The sequence below is a fragment of the Lygodium microphyllum genome, chromosome 17 (genome assembly GCF_053477565.2).
Source record: "Lygodium microphyllum isolate KBCC chromosome 17, Lygodium_microphyllum_v1.1.10, whole genome shotgun sequence".
In the NCBI taxonomy this organism is placed as follows: Eukaryota; Viridiplantae; Streptophyta; class Polypodiopsida; order Schizaeales; family Lygodiaceae; genus Lygodium; species Lygodium microphyllum.
In genome coordinates this window covers 46,951,877-46,971,757 of record NC_141151.1, presented here as the reverse complement: position 1 = coordinate 46,971,757, position 19,881 = coordinate 46,951,877, and the positions used below count along the sequence as shown (strand labels likewise).

The 19,881-nt window shown below is 42.0% G+C and overlaps 1 protein-coding gene across 1 annotated transcript in view; it reads left to right on the top strand.

The window, feature by feature from the left end:
- The window catches only part of LOC148021851 (uncharacterized), a 134,881-nt gene that overhangs the window by 51,897 nt on the left and 63,103 nt on the right, over positions 1-19,881 (top strand). Inside the window, exons 13-21 of the mRNA XM_087697364.1 lie at positions 1,602-1,712; positions 1,844-1,894; positions 2,188-2,325; positions 2,437-2,535; positions 2,737-2,878; positions 3,410-3,582; positions 3,686-3,904; positions 4,040-4,186; positions 17,954-18,123. Of these exons, the coding sequence (XP_087553490.1) occupies positions 1,602-1,712; positions 1,844-1,894; positions 2,188-2,325; positions 2,437-2,535; positions 2,737-2,878; positions 3,410-3,582; positions 3,686-3,904; positions 4,040-4,186; positions 17,954-18,123 (1,250 nt within the window). The remainder of the gene's footprint in view (positions 1-1,601; positions 1,713-1,843; positions 1,895-2,187; positions 2,326-2,436; positions 2,536-2,736; positions 2,879-3,409; positions 3,583-3,685; positions 3,905-4,039; positions 4,187-17,953; positions 18,124-19,881) is intronic.

Here is a 19,881-nt window from a genome sequence, read left to right as displayed (position 1 = left end):
ACTCCTTGGCAAAAGTTGCTTATAGCAAGGGCTGAATACGAGTCTTGCTTTGCAATAGAGGATGAAGTTTGGGATGATTTTTGGTGTAAATGTGAAGGGATATGAGATTTGATGTCCGAAATTGTGATAGCCTAGGAGTTAGCACTTGGGTGCATAATTGTGAGGTTGGGGATTCAAGTCTCCTGGGTGCATCACTTGGTTGGATGTCTATGTTCACACAGAGTGTTCCTGTAAGTGCAGGCTCTTGCCCACTCAAATATTTGGTTGGTCCCCCTCCTTGGTAGAGTCACTGAGGAGGAGGATCCTTGTCTGATCAAGCTGTGTTGTTCATTTGGCTTGTGAGCTATCCTATTTGTGCACAGGTAAAATGTCAGCATGGTTCCTGCCTGCTCTCTTAGTCCCCTCTTTAAAGTTTTAAAAAGTATATGTATTTTCCAAATAGATGGGTACTCTCACTAAATGGACATCCACCTATTAGTGGCTTGGCAAACCCCACTGAATGGGTACCTATACATCAGTGAAACCCTCGTTTGACCCTTGTTGCCTCTATTGAGCACTACCCAAGTGTCTTGTAGAAGGTAGGTATTCAATTAATCCCCGGAAAGGTACCCAAGATTCTCTTAAAGAGGTATCCAATTTTATGGTAAAAAGTTACCCAAGCCATTCAGAGATAGGTACACTTTCTGTCCTTACTAAAGGGTAGCTATATGTCAGTGGCCTGGGAATCCTCTTTTAACCCATACTTTTTACCTCTGTTGAATACTACCGAAGTGTCTTGTAGGGCGTACGTATTCAATTGATCCATGGAAAGGCACCCAAGCTTCTGTTGGATAGGTATCCAATTTAATCCAATCTCTCAAGGGTCACTAGGAAAGAATTTGGGAGAGATTATAGAGATTATCAGATAGCAAGAGATTGCTGGTGTGCTTTTGTGGTCACTTGGTCATACCTGCTTTTCCTTCAAAGCTCATCATGGCCATATGGTGTGGCATTATTCTGCAGTATACTTACTTTCCACCAACCCTTGATGTATGAGAGGTTCACCCCATATAGTGATGGGCCAAGGATATTGTTTCTCTACTTTGCATTATTCTTTCACAAGCACTCATAGAAGTATATATTGAAGACAATTTTTAATGCTGCTAATAAAGATTTGCATGCAAAGAGATGAATTTTGGTCAGTAGCACAGCATGGTCTTTAATCTAGAATTGAAGTGATGCAGAAGTGAGCATGACAAGTCAATTTGGAAGATTGAAAATGTGACAATGAAAGCACTTGATCTTTACATGTTAATAGAAAGTCAGGGCTCATTGACAAAAGAGAGCCTGAGGTAATTTATAGGTGAATATTCTGACAGGCTTAGTAAAACTTATATGTCTTTTCAAAGGTTTTAATACACTTAACAACACCATTTCTATGAAATGAATCATGACGTGTCTGTAGCTTGAGATAAAACAGATGATTATGGTGGTGAAATTTTTGCAGGGTTGATTTCATGTAGCTCTTTATTACATTTTCAAACATTGAAAACATCTTGAATATTCCAGACCTAATCTATAAAAAGCTACTTAGTCATGCTTATCTATGAAGTGCCTTTCAGGTTAGCATTGGACATCAATATCATTTTCACCTTGAGACACAGCGGGCTTTATGCATTCCTACTGAAAATGGCTGCATGAAAGTTTACTCGTCAACTCAAAATCCAGCCCAGGTAGCTACTTGTATGCAGTTTGGTGTTCTTCTTCTTAAATACTTTTTTGAAGTCTTCTTCTTCTAAAATACTTTTTTTATTCCATTAAGGGTTCTAGAATTCTTACTTTGAAGTCTTGCTCTGCATGTCAGGTTCAACGCTGTGTAGGAATGGCTTTGAGATGTCAGCAGCACAAAATAACTGTAAGTTGTTTGTAGAACGTCCTAATTGCTCATATGAATGGCTTTGAGATGTCAACAGTACAAAATAACTGTTAAGTCTAGTTTGTGGAAAGTCAAAGTTACTCTTTATCCGTCCATGAAACTGTATAATGTTCTCTTAGGAAAACAACTTTTTCTAAAGCTTGTCTCAGACCTTGTGTTGAAGTTTTCGGCTTTCATTTTGGTCACAAAGTCCCTTTTGATGATTTTAGCTTGCTAGTTGAGGTTCTGGTGAAACTTCAAGTTCGCTTATGTTATATGCTGAACTTTTTTAGGTAGAGGTGAAAAGGGTTGGTGGTGCTTATGGATCAAAATTGAATCGCTCAGCATCTATTGCGATGGCATGTGCCATTGCTGCAGACAAAGTTGGCAGGCCTGTGAAGCTTGTTCTTGATTTAAGCACTAATATGCAGGTTCACTCTGACAAGCTTATTTTGTCTGGTGCTTCTGATATTGTGCAGTCACTACTTGTCTTCTAGTACCTTTTATAAGGGGTTTTCTAATACAGCATGCGTCCTTCGCAGCTTGTTGGTGCACGTAGCCCATATTTTTGTAAATATAAGATTGGTGGTTTAGCCAATGGCTATATAACAGGTGTAGAGATGCTGATTATCAACAACCAGGCAAGTGAATCACCTTATTTTCTTTTCAAACATTCTGATTTTTCAATTTGAGTGGTGCAATTGAGGAATTCCAGTGTCCATCTACAGGGCTTAGTCACGAGGTTTAAATTGGGAGATGCCTGGCAAGTTTTAATGTTAAGGCTTTCCAATGCTTGAATTTGATTGGACAAATTAATCGTATCACTTTTTGGAATTTTACAGGGAGCCCATTTTGATTTTGAGTATCCAGATATGAGCAACTTGGTTGTGTTTATTGATAATACTTACAACATACCAAATTGGAAACTCTATGGAAAAGTAGCAAAAACTAATCTTCCAGCCTGTACTTACATGCGAGGACCAGGTATTGTCTTCAGTACTCTTAAATCCCTATGCTAGGCCAGTCTATTGGACCATTTTTGATATTAAACTTGGTATTGTACTCAAGACATGTGCCTGCTGGTCTATATGCAAATTGGAGTAGCAGTAAACCATCTAATAAACTTGTCTTGATGTCTGGGGCATTTGGTTTGGTATTGGATATAAAGTCTGCTTTCTTACTTTATCCATCAACACTTCTGGATGAGTTTCATGGGTGCAGCATTCAGTGGTCACTTAGGGTGGGGTGCAGTTGCATGGCCCACTATGATAGGCTTCAAACAGAATTGGAGACTTTGTGCTCTATATAAAGTCTAGATAATTAATAGAAATCTCTTTCCTTAGAAAAAGAAGTCTTTATAATTATTTACTCATTTGATTTTATAAAATTTCGATCATGACCTGAAGACTAGTTTCTGTCATGAGCTGGACTTCATATTGTTTCTATTTACAAGTATACTGTTGTAAGTGGCTAATTGGCATATTGACAGTTCAATTGGTTTGATAAAATCTGCAGTCTTTGTTGAAGCAACCTTCATGATTGAAACAGCAATTGAACATCTAGCGTCACAGCTTGATTTGCAACCTGAAACTGTGCGTCAAATCAATATGTATAGTGATGGGGATTATACGTTGGCTGGACAGCACCTGGTTTCTTGCAATGCAAGAACCATTTTTGAGTCTGTTAAGGTATGGCTCTCTGTGTATGTTTCAGAGCAGCAATTTAGGTGTTATAAACCATCCTCCCTTTTTTTTCTCCCTTTGTACTGTTAGTCATTTTGATATCTGACAGGTTACAAGTGAGTATGAAAAAAGACTCCATCAAATAGAAAGCTTCAATTCTGAAAATCAATGGATTAAGCGTGGCATTTCTTCAGTTCCAATCAAATTTCCTGCAGCTTGGGAAGGGTCCCAAATGCTTTGTTTAGTGAACATCTATCCTGATGGCAGTATAAGTATTCACCATTCTGGGTGTGAGATTGGACAAGGACTTGATGTGAAAGTGGCACAGGTAACACCTACTCTTAAATATTCCAGATGAGTTTTTAAGGTGGAGAAGGATAATTAGTTGGAACCTTTTAGGACATAAAAGGGACATATTTACATAAAGTTTCTCTTTTACACCAAATTCATATGTGGTGTCTAGGTGGCTGCGATGACGCTCGGGTCAATCACTGGATCAGCCATCCAATTGGATGATATTTTTGTTCATACAACTACTACTATTATTGCAAACAATGGAGCTGAGAGTGGGGGATCAGTAACTTCAGAGTTGTGTGCCAAGTCTGTCCAGGTATGATTGCCTGCTTTTAGCTGCATTCAGATTGTGGCTTTTCATTTTTTTTTGTTTTTCTTTTCTGAGAAAAGAAAAATTGATTAATAATACCTCAGAGATTGCCATGGAATGCCATCCTAAACGCTGTCCTCCATACCTCCTAAGCCTTGACAAAGGGTGCTCATTGGCTGCCCAGTGGCCTACGAGGACCTACAAAGGTGGATGGAACCACAATGGACTTTTTGATCTCTGGTTTGCCATGGAATGTCATCCTAAACGCTGTCCTCCATACCTCCTAAGCCTTGATAAAGGGTGCACATTGGCTGCCCAGTGGTCTACAAGGACCTACAAAGGTGGATGGAACCACAATGGACGTTTTGTTTGAGATATCTTTTAACCTTTGATTTGATTTAGCATTAAGTCAAGTTTTTCAATCAGTGTTCCTCCTATTGAGTAATGTGTGCCCCTAGGGGTGAATAAAAGGGATGGTCAGATCCAAGATCTTCATAAAACAAACAAGCTATCCCAACTACCAATGGGTGTTAGTGATGAAGGAAAAAGTTGTGAAGAAGATATGGGGTGTATGTGGAGAAGCAAAAAAGATAGATGAAAGTAATGGAAATTGTCCTAGAAGACTGCCATGTGAGCCATGAATATGATAGTTCCAGAGTCAACTACTCTTTCACTGTAAAGAATAAATGTGCATAGATTCATAATGAGCTTCCTAATGAGCTGTTTTCAGCCAATGTGCAACTGCTTAAGGACCCATTAACTCAATTGTGTCAGCAGGAGTGGAACTCGCGTATGATGCCTTCAAATTGGAAGATTACAGTCATCAGGTTGTTGCCCAAAGTTCCCTCTCCGTCCTCTTTGAAACAATGGAGACCCATTTCAGTTATGGGATCGTTATATAAAATCTTCTCCAAGATCATTGCCAACAGATTGCAAAAAGTATTTCTGCACCTCATTCATCCTCGTCAATACGGCTTCATTAAAGGTCGGAATATAATGCACAACATTTTGAATGTCCAGTTGGGAATCGATTATGCCAAAGTGTCTAGCCAGCAGGTTGTTATGCTTCAGCTGGATATTGAGAAGACATTTGATCATGTCAGTTGGTCATTTTTGCGGCAATTATCGTCTACAATGGGTTTTGGCCCCCGTATGATTTCTCTAGTTGATACCATCAGTCAAGGTGCTGTGGCCCATATTGTTTCTAATGGAGGGATTACAGAGGAAATCGCCTTATCTCGGTCTCTTCGGCAAGGCTGTCCACTCAGCCCCTTGCTCTTTGCTTTGATAACTCACCCGATGCTCTCATTATTGGATAAGTTGGCAGCTCAAGGTGAGATAGTTGGCTTATCTCTTCTCGGCGGTGATCAGCTGGTGGGCCAATCTTTGGCAGATGATTCTTTTATGTTCCTTAAGGCGGATCCTATTAATGCCAATCGGGCAATGGTGGCCTGGAACCATTTTGCTTTGGCATTGGGTCTTTACATTAATACTCAGAAATCCACCCTTCTCTCTTGTACGGAGAATGATCTGCAGGCCTTGGGATGGAATGGAATTGTGATCCCAAGGGGCAATATAACTAGACACCTGGGATATCCTATTGGTGTGGAGGTTGCTCCCCGTGCTTTGTTGAATTGGATGGCATCCCAAATCCATGACAGGTTCATATACTGGAAATCTCAGAATTTACCTCTTCATGTTAGGCTAAAAGTGGCTCAATGCATCATGATCAGTACGATTTCGTTATTTTTGCCATTGCTTCCTTGGACTAAGAAGTCCCTTTTGGAATTGGTCTAGCGTATCATATTTATGTTGTGGAAAAAGAAAGGCAATTTTTTGGGGCATGTATGGATGTCCTGGCAGCATGCGACTACTCCGAAAAGGAGAAGGATGGGGGGTGCAGCTTTGTTGGATGTTAATTTGCGTATGGCCGCTTTGAGGCTGTCCCTTTTGCAGAGTCTATGTATTCAGTGTTATCCCTGGTCAGATATTGCCAAATTCTTCATAGAAAAGACTGGCATCTCTCATGGAAGCACGGTTATTCATGCTTCCTGGTGGCATGCACTTAATTCTACGAGGCCCATAAAGGTCTCCCAGTCTTTTCTCCTTTCTCATTTATTGCTTCATGGCAGGAGATGCTTCTTTTTGCTATTTGGCGTCCTCTGGTTATTCGTAAGGGGGAAAATTCATTGCAAAGAGAAATACTGACTTCCTCAAGGTTGTTGGATTGGCCACACAAAGATTTGCAGCGAGATAAGTTTAATCGGATGGCTAGATTAGGGTTGAAGATAGTTGGTGATGGGGTTATTCTGGGGCAGCCCCGCCTTTATTCTTTTAGGCGTATTCATCAGTAATTTAGGGTGCCTCGTGGATATAGGGACATTTGGTCGTCGATACAAGACTGTCTTCAGAGGTTCTCTCCTTTGCCTGCGTTACAGCCATTGCATCCATGGCAGGACTCGAAGTTTGTGCTTCCTGATGACTTTTAGAAAAGGTCAGCGAATTAGATATATCATCAGATGGTGGAAGCTAAAAGATGGGTCACGGGGAAGGTTAATAAGTTCTAGTAGGGATAGCAAAAAGAAGTGGCGGGACAGATTTATCCAGCTTTGGAAGTCTAAGGTTCCGTATCAGGGTAAAGTGTTCACGTGGAGGCTGCTCATTGGTTGTCTTCCAATGGGAGAAGTGCTCAGTGCCCGAAAGATCTCTGCAGGCCGCTGTGTTTTCTGTACTACATGCGATGAGACATTGCTTCACCTCTTTGTCTCTTGCCTTGTGGCGAGACAAATCTGGAATTTCATTTCCCGTGTGTGGTTCTCGGTGTCCCAACACCGCATACGAGTTCATTTGTGGGTTATGTGAAATATGTCCTCTATGCCTTCTTTGTCTTCAGATTGTTCCTGCCTATTCCATTTTGTTGATGGACAGTCCTGTGGCACATATGGCGTACTCGCAATGCCTTTATTTTTGATTCCGCATCGGGCATCCATGGGCATGTGGCCCGTGTGCGTGGATTGGTCTCATGGCAAATCACTTCTATGATGTCAGCAGACCTGGTCCTTCTGGACATTGCTGCTCCTTGGCTGGCGATTGTTCGCTCTACTTGAGCTGTTCTTTCTGTCTGATTTATTAGAATTGGTTATGTACTAGGCTGTTCTGAGAAGCTTGCTCACATCCTTGTAAATTTCTACAGTGACAGTGTGAGAGAGATTGAGTATGCTAACTTGATGATCTGATGATGTAATAGCATGTAAGGGATACAGTGAGAATGTTGACCTGATGGTCTCATGTAACTTAATTCAATTATCTTCACGGAGAGAGAGAGAGAGAGAGAGAGAGAGAGAGAGAGAGTTCTGCATGGCAATACCCAAATCCGGAGTTCTTGGTGGCATGTTCTTAATGCTGATTCGCGGTTCTCCAATTCTTCTTCATCTCTGCTTACTCATTTGGTATGTTCCTGGAAACAGGTCCTCCAGAAGGCTCAGTGGCATCCAGCGGAGGATCACTTAGCTACTAACTCTTTTCAATTGGAATTGTTGGGAGTCTCGCCTTTACTTTCATGGGAAGGTAAACATGAGCTTAGACCACAATTCAACCGGATGGCACGTTTGGGCTTGTCTTCGGTTGCGGATGCCACCCTTGCCAGTCGCAATGTGCTTATATCGTTTCGTATAGCTAGGAGGCTTTTCAAGATCCCTCGTGGATATAGGCCTTTATGGGAACAGCTTTTGAGGGTGCTCCAGAGCAGACAACCCTTTCCTGCCCTTGCTTCGGATCATCCCTGGCAGGATTGGGACCTACAAGGCCGGCTGAATTTAAGCAAAGCTTCTGCTAACCAAGTGTATCATCTTCTGATTAAAGATCATCAATGGCTAGTTACTAAAGCGAATGCTTTATGGGGATTGCGTAAATCCCGGTCATGGTGGAGGGCAACTGTGATGGAGGGCTGGTTGAACAAGACACCCTTTAAATATAAAGTCTTTCTTTGGAGAGTGATGATTGGTGGTCTTCCGCTTGCTTCAGCTCTTTCCAAGCGACGAATCTCCAATGGCACCTGTTTCTTTTGCACCACTACTGTGGAATCCGCCCGCCACCGATTTATTTCTTGCCCCATCGCTAAGAAAGTTTGGTTATTTTTGTCGGCTGTTTGGCAAGGGTGGTTCGTTTCATCCTGCGCCCCTTTGATTGGGTTTTTGGGCAGCCCAAATACCCTACTCCGGCACAGCCACATATGAAGCTTATGTATCACTTTCTTCGATATTGGGGCTGTTGGCATAACTGGACCATTCGGAATGCTTTTCTTTTTGACTCCGCCTATAATGTTCAGCGGCATATTGCGAGCCTTAAGGGCCTCTTGTATTGGCAGTTAGATCTTCTCCAGCATTCTGATTTGCTCTCTAGGGAGGACTTACGTCCCTGGCATATGGCAATTTCCTCCGCGTCTTTGCCATGACGTTGTAACTTGTAGTACTTAGAACCTCTTCACATGATGGCTTAGATTGTTGTCATGTATCTTGTAATCAAGTAATATTGTATTTTTTTCGTAATTAATACAATTACCTTTTACGAAAAGAGAGAGAGAGAGAGAGAGGGAGAGAGGGAGAGAGGGAGGGAGGGACAAGGCTGGCCTAGGCTGCACCATTTTTGACACTGCCTGCACCTTCGATTTGATTCTGTAAGGATGACTTCTCCTACCAGCGACAAAATGAAAAGTGACACTCTGGCTCTGCAATCTAATGGCATCGACATGACCTTTCTCGATTAGCAGATTGGGCAAGGGAATGACAAAGACTTCGCTGATCCGGATGGTGATTCCTCGGTTGATGAACTCGGGCCATTGCAAGATAGTGAAGAGATGGCTAAACGTCGTAGGATGTCGGTTGAAGAACCGGTGTTGGGCCTGAATTCGTCTCAGCCAGAGGTACATGTTTCGTGTTCACAGCTCGATGGATCTTTACAATTCATGCTGGCCACTGCAAATCATCTTATGTCAGAATATGTCCATCATAATGAGGATAAAGCTAATGCACTACCGGATGGGGATCAAGTAGTTGCAGTCACGGGAACCGACTTGGTTCTACAACAGATAGCTGCTTTTCATGAGAGGGAAGCCATATTTTATTTTACTGGAAGGACCCCTTTGATCACCACAATTCGTGCTTGGCTGTAGTCTATGCTTGCCAGTTTTGAATAATGCTTTGAAGAAGTTTCAGGGCGTATGCAGGTTCCCCTGGTGGAAGAGATTTATGATGGATCGAAGGTGTTCTTTGAGGTTCTTTTTCATTCTGCAAAAGTACGGGCTCTTATTATGCAACACATTCCTTTGTTTATGGATGGGCAACTAGTTCATGTGGTCCCGTGGTGGCCCATGGCTGAGTTTCAGACGGTGCTGAGACGGGCATGCCCCATTTGGGTAGAGGGGGTGGATTTCCCTGCGCATCCCTGGAGACTCCTCCCTCTAGTTTTGAAAACCATTGGGGAGGTTTTGGTGGAACCTCGGCTAGCTTCCCGCAATCGGAATAGGGCATGTATGCTTTGGAATATAGGGAAACCTTGCTCGACGAAGATTCGTTTTGAGGTTCCAGGGCTACAAACGTTGGTGTATGAGTTGAAATGGGGTACTTTTGCAGGACACTGTTTTAGATGTGGCCAGTTGGGCCATTTCATTTCGGAATGCGACAAAAATATGGGGGTAGGGCAATTCAGAAGCCCGTGGCTGATCCTGAGCAGCTTTTTAAACATGATTGTAATGAAGGCAAGAAGGACGTTTCCCATGCTGATGGGGAGTGGAACTTGCCTCTTCAGGAGGATTCCTGGGTTACAGTTGTTTATTGTAATGCAAGACAGGATTGTTGCTCCACTCTTGCTCATCCTTCGCCACCCCCTATCACTCAAACCTTTCAACGTAGAGGAAAGGGGTTTTATATGAAACCCCAATCTTCGCGTGCTCTGGCAGTAGAAGATAAAAGGCCTTTTGATTCTACTTTGCGCTTTGATGTGCATGGGACGCTTGTGCCTCCTCGAGATGTGTTCGGCTCCCAGCAATAGCACTTCCCTTCCCGTGCTTCCATTGCCGGCTTGGAGAGGGTAGATTTTGTTGATGTTATTCGAGGTGAAATGGAGAGATTCCAGGCTGCTAAGGATATTGATGTAAAAGGGAAAGGGAAAGCGGCGGTTCAATAGTTCTTTTCATTTGTGATTCATTATGAAAATTGCTTTGCGGAATGTGAAAGGTATTTCTTCGGTCAAAAAGCAGTACCGGTTGTGGAAAGTGGTGCTAGCTAGAAAATGGGATGTTTTTTGTGTTGTGGAGCATAAACAACATGCTTTGGCTGGATCTTCATATGTATATAAGGATTATGCAGTTTTCTTTAGTGGTCGTCCTCTGCACAGATTGGGAGTTATGTTGGCAGTCAAATCCTCCCTACATCCATCGTTGGTCTCTCAAGACCCTCGTGGCCGATTTTTGATTCTTGAAATAATTTATGAGGTTGAGGTTTTGTGGATTGTAGGCGTGTATGCTCCGAATGCAAGGGAACGTTGTCAGCTTTGGGAAGACCTGCACTGCCTTGCCATGGCTCGTCAAGGCTTTGTTATGAGTGATTTTAATGCCTGTGTTTCTATAGATCAACCGACCTCTCCACATTCGGTTATGGATGGTCTTGAGAGACAGGCTTGGGATGCTCTTGCAGCAGCATCTTTGAAACAGGACATGTGGTCCTGGATGTATCCATCACAAGCTGGATACACTTATCGTTCTTTTCAGCATCCAAACACTTGGGCCAGGCTGGATAGGATATATATCAGCCAAAGTGATTCTTTTCTTCCTGCAGTCATTAATATACGAGTGGAAAAGCAGCATGTTTTGTTAGATCATTACCCTTTGATCCTAGAAATGAGTCATAGACCTGTTCATGCATTTAAGGCTCTCCTTGCCCGTTTGCCTCTTCGGTTTAATCAATCTTTTTTGTAGCAAAATCAGTTTATGGGAGGTGTTCAGCAATTGATAGCCTCTTTTAGCTTGAGGGTCCTATCTACAGGGATGGAAGCATGGGCGGTTTTTAGGGATAATGCACGAGTGTTATCCCGATAATATGGTATTCAGCATGCTTCCTCGTTTCGAGCTGAATTGCAGCATGCTCAATCCTTATTAGCTCATTCCTTGTCTCTGTGTCAGGCTGGGGATTCCAATGATGACTTGCTCACATGCATTGAATGGCTGAAAGGCAGGGTCTAATCTCTTTAGGAAGAGGAATATGCAAAATATAAACTGTTGGCCAGAGCTGAAGCCTTACACTATAACAGCTGTCAAACTCATCATTTTTTTGCTCGTCTGCATCAGAAATAGGCTCGGGAAAATATTGTGCGCTTAAAGGATGGGCAAGGTGATTTGGTGACCGACCTTGGCTCTATTATTCCGATGGCTGTTGACTTTTATAGGGCCTTGTTGGGTCCGCAAGAGATTCTTTTTGATGTTGTTCTCTCTGCTCGAACATATATTTGTGACATGGTTAGTAATCAGGTCAAACTACTGGGATGCGCTTCCTAATGAGCTGTTTTCAGCCCATGTGCAACTTCTTAAGGACCCATTAACTCGCTTATGTCATCAAGTGTGGAACTCTAGTATGATGCCTAAGGATTGGAAGATTGCTGTGATCAGGTTGTTGCCCAAGGTTCCCTCTCTGATCTCTTTGAAACAATGGAGACCCATTTCTGTTATCATTCTATAAAATCTTCCCCAAAATTATTGCCAACAGATTGCAGAAAGTTTTTCCGCAGCCCATTCATCCACATCAATATGGTTTTATTAAAGGTCGGAATATAATGCACAACATTTTGAATGTTCAGCTCGGAATTGACTATGCCAAAGCTTCTAGCTAGCATGTTGTTATGCTTCAACTGGATATTGAGAAGGCTTTTGATCATGTCAGCTAGTCTTTCTTGCGGCAATTAATGTCTACAATGGGGTTTGGACCCCGTATGATTTCTTTAGTTGATACTATTAGTCAGGGTGTTGTGGCCCGTATTGCTCTTAATGGAGGGATTACGGAGGAAATTGCCTTATCTCGGTCTCTTTGGCAAGGCTGTCCTCTCAGCCCTTGGTTGTTTGCTTGGGTAACTCACCCCATGCTCTCATTACTGGATAAGTTGGCAGCTCAAGGTCAGATAGTTGGCTTGACTCTTCCTGGTGGTGACCAGCTTGTGGGTCAATCTTTGGCAAATGATTCTTTTATGTTCCTTAAGGCGGATTGTATTAATGTTAACCGGACGCTGGTGGTATGGAATCTTTTTGCTTTGGCATTGGGTCTTCACATTAATACTCAGAAATCCACCCTTCTCTCCTGTACGGAGAATGATTTGCACGCCTTGGGCTGGAATGGCATTGTGATCGCAAGGGGTAATATAACTAGGCACTTGGGATATCCTATTGGTGTGGAGGTTGCTCCCCGAGCCTCGTTGGATTGGATGGCCTCCCAAATTCATGACAAGTTCATGTATTGGAAATCCCAGAGTTGGCCACTACATGTTAGACTAAAAGTGGCTCAATGCATTATGATCAGTGTGATCTCATTCTTTCTGCCATTGCTTCCTTGGACTAAGAAGTCCCTTTTGGATTTGGTCCAGCCTATCAGATTAATGCTGTGGAAAAAGAAAGGCAATCGTTTGGAGAAGATATGGATCTCTTGGCAGCATGTGACCACTTCGAAAAGGATGGGGGGTGCAGCTTTGTTGGATGTTAATTTGAATATGGCCGCTTTGAGGCTGTCCCTTTTGTAGAGTCTATGCATTCAGTGTCATCCTTGGTTAGATATTGCCAAATTCTTCATAGAAAAGATTGGCATCTCTCATGGAAGCACGGTTATTCATGCTGCTTGGTGGCATGCACTTAATTCTATGAGTCATATTAAGGTCTCCCAGTCTTTTCTCCTTTCTCATTTAATTGCTTCCTGGTAAGAGATGCTTCGTTTTGCAGTCTGGCGTCCTCCGGATATTCATAAGAAGCAAATTTCACTGCAAGGAGAAATACTAGCTTCCTCAAGCTTGTTGGATTGGCCATAGAAATATTTGCAGTGAGACAAGTTTAATCAGATGTCTAGGTTAGGATTGAAGATAGTCTGTGATGGTGTTATTTCTAGGTAGTCTCGCCTTTATTCTTTTAGGCATATTCGTCAGTACTTTAGGGTGCCTCGTGGATACATGGACATTTGGTCGTCAATACAAGACTGTCTTCAGAGGTTCTCTCCTTTGCCTGCGTTACAGCCATTGCATCCATGGCGTGATTGGAAGTTTGTGCTTCCTGATGACTTTGAGAAAAGGTCAACTAACCAAATATATCATCAGATGGTGGAAGCTAAAAGATGGGTCACGGGGAAGGTTAATAAGCTCTGGCATCTAAGGGATAGCAAAAAGAAGTGGCGGGAAAGATTTATCCAGCTTTGGAAGTCTAAGGTTCCGTATCAGGGTAAAGTGTTCATGTGGAGGCTGCTCATTGGGGGTCTTCCAACAAGAGAAGTTCCCCGTGCCCGAAAGATCTCTGTTGGGCGCTTTGTTTTCTGTACTACATGCGATGAGACATTGCTTCACCTCTTTGTCTCTTGCCCTGTTGTGCGACAGATCTGGAATTTCATTTCCCGTGTGTGGTTCTTAGTGACCCAGCATTGCATTCTAGTTCGTTCGTGGATTAGGGAAATATGTCCTCTATGCCCTCTTTGCCTTCAGATTATTCTTGCCTATTCTATTTTCTTAGATGGATAGCCTTGTGGCATATATGGCGTACTCGCAATGCCTTTATTTTTAATTCGGCATTGGGCATCCATGGGCATGTGGCCCGTGTGCATGGATGGGTGTTATGGCAAATCACTTCTATGATGTCAGTTGACCTAGTCCTTCCGGATATTGCTGCTCCCTGGCTGGCGATTGTTCGCTCTACTCCAACTGTTCTTTATGTGTGATTTATTAGAATTGGTTATGCAGTAGGTTGTTCTGGGAGCTTGCATGCCTCATGTAAAATTCTATAGAGACAGTGTGAGAGAGACTGAGCATGCTGACCTGATGGTCTGATGTAATAGAATGTAAGAGATACAGAGAGAATGTTGACCTGATGGTCTCATGTAAATATTTACTTAATTCAATTGTCTTCACGTAAAAAAGAGAGAGAGATTAGTTAAAATCTTAGAGAAAGACAAAGCATTAGCTTCATGGATCCAAGTAAGAGCATCAACAATCATATTAGTTGGGCCCTTCTAGTATGAAATCTCAAAGTCAAACTCTTGCATAATTGGTATATATTGAAATAAGTTGTTCATTTAGCCAATCATGAGTCAATATTTGTCTTGTCACATTTCTTTTTCTCCCTTTGAAGGGATTATGTTTTTGGAATTGAAGAGGCAAAATCATTGTGGTTGTAGGCATAAATGGAAAGTGGGGAGTGTATAGCTTGGCAAGTTGCCATTGCATTTCCTTCAGCTAGGTTTGCAGAGCCGCCACAAAGGACAAGTCCACATGCAACATTAGAGAAGATAAATCTTTGGGATGACACTCATGCACGTGTTCAAGATTAGGAGTAGTTGGTCGGATATTCTTTTATGTGCTCAAGAGATGAGCCTTTGCCAAGTGGGCATTCGATCTACCATTGCTTCTCTTTATTGGATCACCACCACCCTACCATACGGGGGCAAGCATTACATCTTGGATATCTGGATGGATGATAGTAGTCATTGAAGTGATCTATTGCGAATGTATTAGCAACACTTAAAAGGTTAAGAGCAGCCAAATCCTATTTGTAAGACTCAAGGCCCCATTACACACATTATTGCGCGATCACCATTCATGGACTCTTGGCCCATTGGCTAATGTGCCCATACACTGGGACGATGTGGGCTGGTGGTATGGATGCCTGCTCTCAGGGCGTAGTTCTGACCTAGGTGTTGCTAGCTCCTAGGCTCGAGGATGAGTCTGTTCAGCTCCATGGCAAGGAGAGTCTGATGCCCTTTTCTTTTATGTTCTTTGTCATGGGTATAACTTATATAACGTGTTTGGTGTGTAGGTTGGATCCTCCTATGATTGGTATTAGAGCATCAATCGACTATCAAGTGTGGGATACAATGATGTGCACAAAATCATCATGCACTAAAAGGAGAATGATGGTCCATGCCTAACATGCACACATTTGACTTGTATAGGGTGGTTTGGGATGCTAATAGCAAGAGGGGCATGCACGAGAGACATGTGTTGTAGGTGGTGGATACGATAAGGTATGTTTCTTATCTGATACTCGTGTTCAGAAAGATGTTGGAATGATTTGTATGTGCAAGTTTCTTCGGGTGGTATTGATGATCGGAGCTTGTAGAGTTGTCACTCCAAGGCCATGGTAGACCATTGTTGGTAGCCAAGGTCCTGTTACTTGCATTGGCATTAGTAATTTGTTCCCAACATTGACATTGATTTGAATGTTTTAAATTAATGCGACAGTTATTGTTAATGTAGTGATACCATGTATACTATAATGTATTGTGCATTTGCTAGGGATCAAAGGATCACCACTCCTAAAGAGTAGGATTATAGTATTGTTTGACCAACTCATCGAGAATTCTCAAATACTAATTAAATATGCATCCCACTATGGGCTTTAGAAATGCTCTGCCACTAGGCTATCCTCATCCCGTGCCTTGCCATTCTAAAATCTATAAATCTCATCTCCAACCATTTTCCAAGTGAAGAAAGACCAAGGTGTTGGCCTATAGGTCTATGGGGGTTGCATGGGTGGCTATCTTGGGACATCATATAGCTGTCTCCCATGGTCAATCCGAGCATTTGGTGATATGATCTATATGGGGGGTTGTCTTTCATGTAACCTCTTTGATGCACTCTTGATATCCCATCCCAAAAATAGCTATTATAGCTTTGCCTTTGCTTTCACCAAGTAGTCTCCCTGCTTCTTTTGCGCAAGGTCAATACTTGCCTTTGCTTTGTGATTACAACATGTCAAAGTGTTTGAACTTGGCCATTGTGGTAGGTCATTAAAGATGGGGGTAGTCTATGTGCACTTCCTAGGGTCAATAGATGTATCTCATAGATGGTCACTTCTTTGTCCTGGGTTCTCCTACATAGATTTACTTCATCTATATCAATCTCTTTGAACATAGCATTATCATGCATGTAAAATTCACTTTGTCTATCTCTAGTGTGTGCATTGAAATCACCCACTAATTGTATATTCCCAATGCTAGCTTATCTCATAATGTGCTTGTACAGAATATCAAAGGGCGATCCATCTTGTGTGGCATACACAAAGTTTGCAGGAGAAAAGTAGCATATTACAATGAATATATCTCGTAGTCTCCCTGCATGTATCCTGACCCATAAGTGTCATGCATCATCTCTCATCATCACCTGCACTGCCCCTTTGAAGTCGTCTTGGTATAGTATGGCCACACCTTTAAAACCCCCAGTGCTTCTTGGTCTTCTAGCCACTAGACAAAATGCAGTTTCCTGCATGTATCCCTGCATGTCTGATAGTCGGCTACCTTCACATCAGTGTGCTTGTGTACATGGATATATCTATGTTCCAGAAGCTATCCTCAAAGTAACCAACATCCAAGCGTAGGGCTTCATTGCAGTTCCATATCGATGTCTAGGTATCTCATAAGCCTTGTTTTGTCATACACATGAAACTCATAGAAGACAGAAGTTGTTACAACTAAGGTTGCTACATCAAAACGTTAGCACATATGCTGCTATTTACTAAGATGCACGTCTAGTGGGCCTAGTGGTGCTGGAGGTAGTAGTCTTGGAATAATCTCTTCCTGTCTCATCTAAACTGCAAATTAGGTGCTAGGGGATCAACTGCTGCAGCCATGGACTGAGGGTAACCACTCTTGCTGCAAAAATTGGAGTAACTGGTCTGAATGCAAAAAGCATGTTGCTAGAGCTGCTGCTGAAGTAGTTTGGGCTTCCTCAGAAAAGTAAAAGGTCCCTTGCAGTTGTATCCATGTTTCCCATATTCTTTCTTTATTCCATTGGTATCTGCTCGCATCACCATTTGAGCTAGGCTATGGCAAAACCTTGGCCAGGCTACAAGGACAGCAGTTGAGCATGATCCTCCCTGAAGACTTTTCTCAAACAGAGTGGATTGATAATTCAATTTGATGCTAGACTTGGTACAATCGGAAAATGAGATGCAGTCATGCCATCAAGTTGCAGTACATAACTACCGCAGAGACTGTTTCCAGAATCTAGATGGAGATTATCCACTCCCCAAAGGAGATGCGATAGAGTGCAGGGTGATGCCATCCACATGTTACACACTTGTATCATTTGTTTGGCTACCAGTTTCCCCTAGTCTGTTGTGTGAATGTCTGTCCCGATTTATTGGTCTCCTCTTGTAAAACTGTATGGCACTAGCTTGAGGAGCTTTTTGCTCATTTATTCTCATACTCGACCAGATTACAGAAGAAAAAGTGAGGTTGTGCCCAATACAAAATCTTTCTGGCAAACTGGTTCCAGAAGGCTATTAGATGGCTATTAGAAACAAGATTCTTTTTGACAATGTTAACTGTTGTAGTCTATTCCATATTTGGCTCATCCATAGTCTATATAATCCATATGGCAGAAAATACAGAGTGCAAGCATATCTCGTCCTTTGTGTAATTTCACTTTCTCCTATATACTCTGTAATCGCCTGTTCAAAGTCATTGATATCTTCTTGTAAAACTTGGTGTACACATTTGAAAATCAAAGTACTGGGCCGCTTGCTCATGTTTTATACTACAGGTTGCATGCCAAGAGCTTGTGGAACGCTTGAGTCCTGTCAGTAAAATGATGTCAGTTAAGAATGGAAAACCAGATTGGTTGGACCTGATTTCAGCAGCTTTGGATGTTGGTGTTGATCTTCAGGCTCGAGGCCGCATTTATCCAGATGCTGGTCCTAATGGGCCTTTCCAGTGAGTCCGTTTTTTTTGTGCTCATTATCTTTCATTTCAAATGTCTATGAAAGCTATCCAGTGAGTACATTTTTGTTGTGCTCATTATCTTTCATTTCAAATGTCTATGAAAGCTATCCAGATTTTCTAACCCTGGTTGTCATGGAGACCTGTTTTTCTTCTTGTGAATTAAAGTGTAGTAGTGGGATAACTCATTACGCACAATCAGGTCTTGAAGATGAGGAGGACAAGCTAACTGTACCCAAGCCTAACTACTAGCTTTTGCACTTTAAAATTCATAAGCAACGAGAGGGGGCCACTCTAATCTTTCTCGTGTGTTACCTGTATCCTCCTCCAAATCAAAAGAGTTGAGACTTTACTAAGTAATCTTCTAATCAAATATGCGCGAAGTGATGTGTGATGATGAGCATAGCTGCCATGCTGATCCCGGTTGACTCTGGTAATATCTGATCCAGACCTGAGCAACAGGATGTCCACTACAATTTTGAGCCGTCATTGGACAGTCTTCCACTTTTAAAAATGCTCTCTTGGATGTCTTACAGTTGTAGGTTGGAAAGCAAATGCTTGAGTACATGTCGATGTAGCATTAGCCCTTCCCAATCTACTGCTATGATGGATGTTACTTGACATCCTTAACTGCAAGCCTCTCAAGGGTGTCTTCTCTGCTTGAAGAGCAAAGTCTAAACAACTTTTTGGTACATACTACATATAAATTTCAGACATCATAAACCATGGATATGAGGAAGGCAGGTAAAGGACAATGTCTGTTTGACTCTGAAGTGGCTACAATTTCATCCCCCCATATCCCAATTTCAATACCTTTTTGCCTTGATTGTTTCTTTTTCAGGTGTTCAAGGTATTTATCTGTTTTAGCCTACCTATGCTGATTAAAATACACATAAGCAATCTTTCCTATTCCGGGGGAGCCTTGACCTCCTCAATTAACTTAATGTTATACAGTCAAATGTAAAAATATTTCAAACTTTGGGTAAGCTACTTGGTCATCTCTTACAAGCGACATTTACAACTAGAATAGCTCAAGGTATCCAGGACCATTCTCAGGTTTGTTTTCGATGCATAGATGGTGACATGATAGTGCCTTGGGGGAGCCCAAGCTTTGGTCACAGAAAGAGGGGCCAGACTAGGGATACAAGAACATTAAGAAGAGATTCTCCTTCACTTTTGGATAGCAAGATATAGCCACAGGTTAAGAGCAATAGGATGAATGCATGAAAACTTCTCTTGCAGATTTGGATTGAGATCATGTATAGGAGAGCTAAACTGGGGATTGAGTGCATCAGCATGGGTGGACCTTTCTTGCTACTTGGAATTTAGAATAGATTGATGTGGTAGGTGATATGAAAGTACTAGACTAGGGCCTAGAAGTAGGTGTTCGCACCTAAACACCTACATACTCTTAACATGCACTAAAGTGTGCCCACATATGGAGGTCACACATGAGGTTTTTAAATAAATAACTAACATTTAGTCAGGTAAGTTGGACAGAAAGACATCAGTGAATTCATGTAATAGTGGATCTAGATTAGTATTAATTTGGAATTATTATTAGGAAGACTATTACTATATGAAATAGAATCATTCTGCGATAAAGAGAATTGAACATTTTCAATGAAAAAAACATATGTCACAACATCTAATTCAGAAATACATTTATTGGTGCTGAAAAGGCTGCATTGCTTGGGCTGAAAGCTGATGATAAGTCTACTTGCCCTTGCCACTTCGTCCCTGAGCACCAGT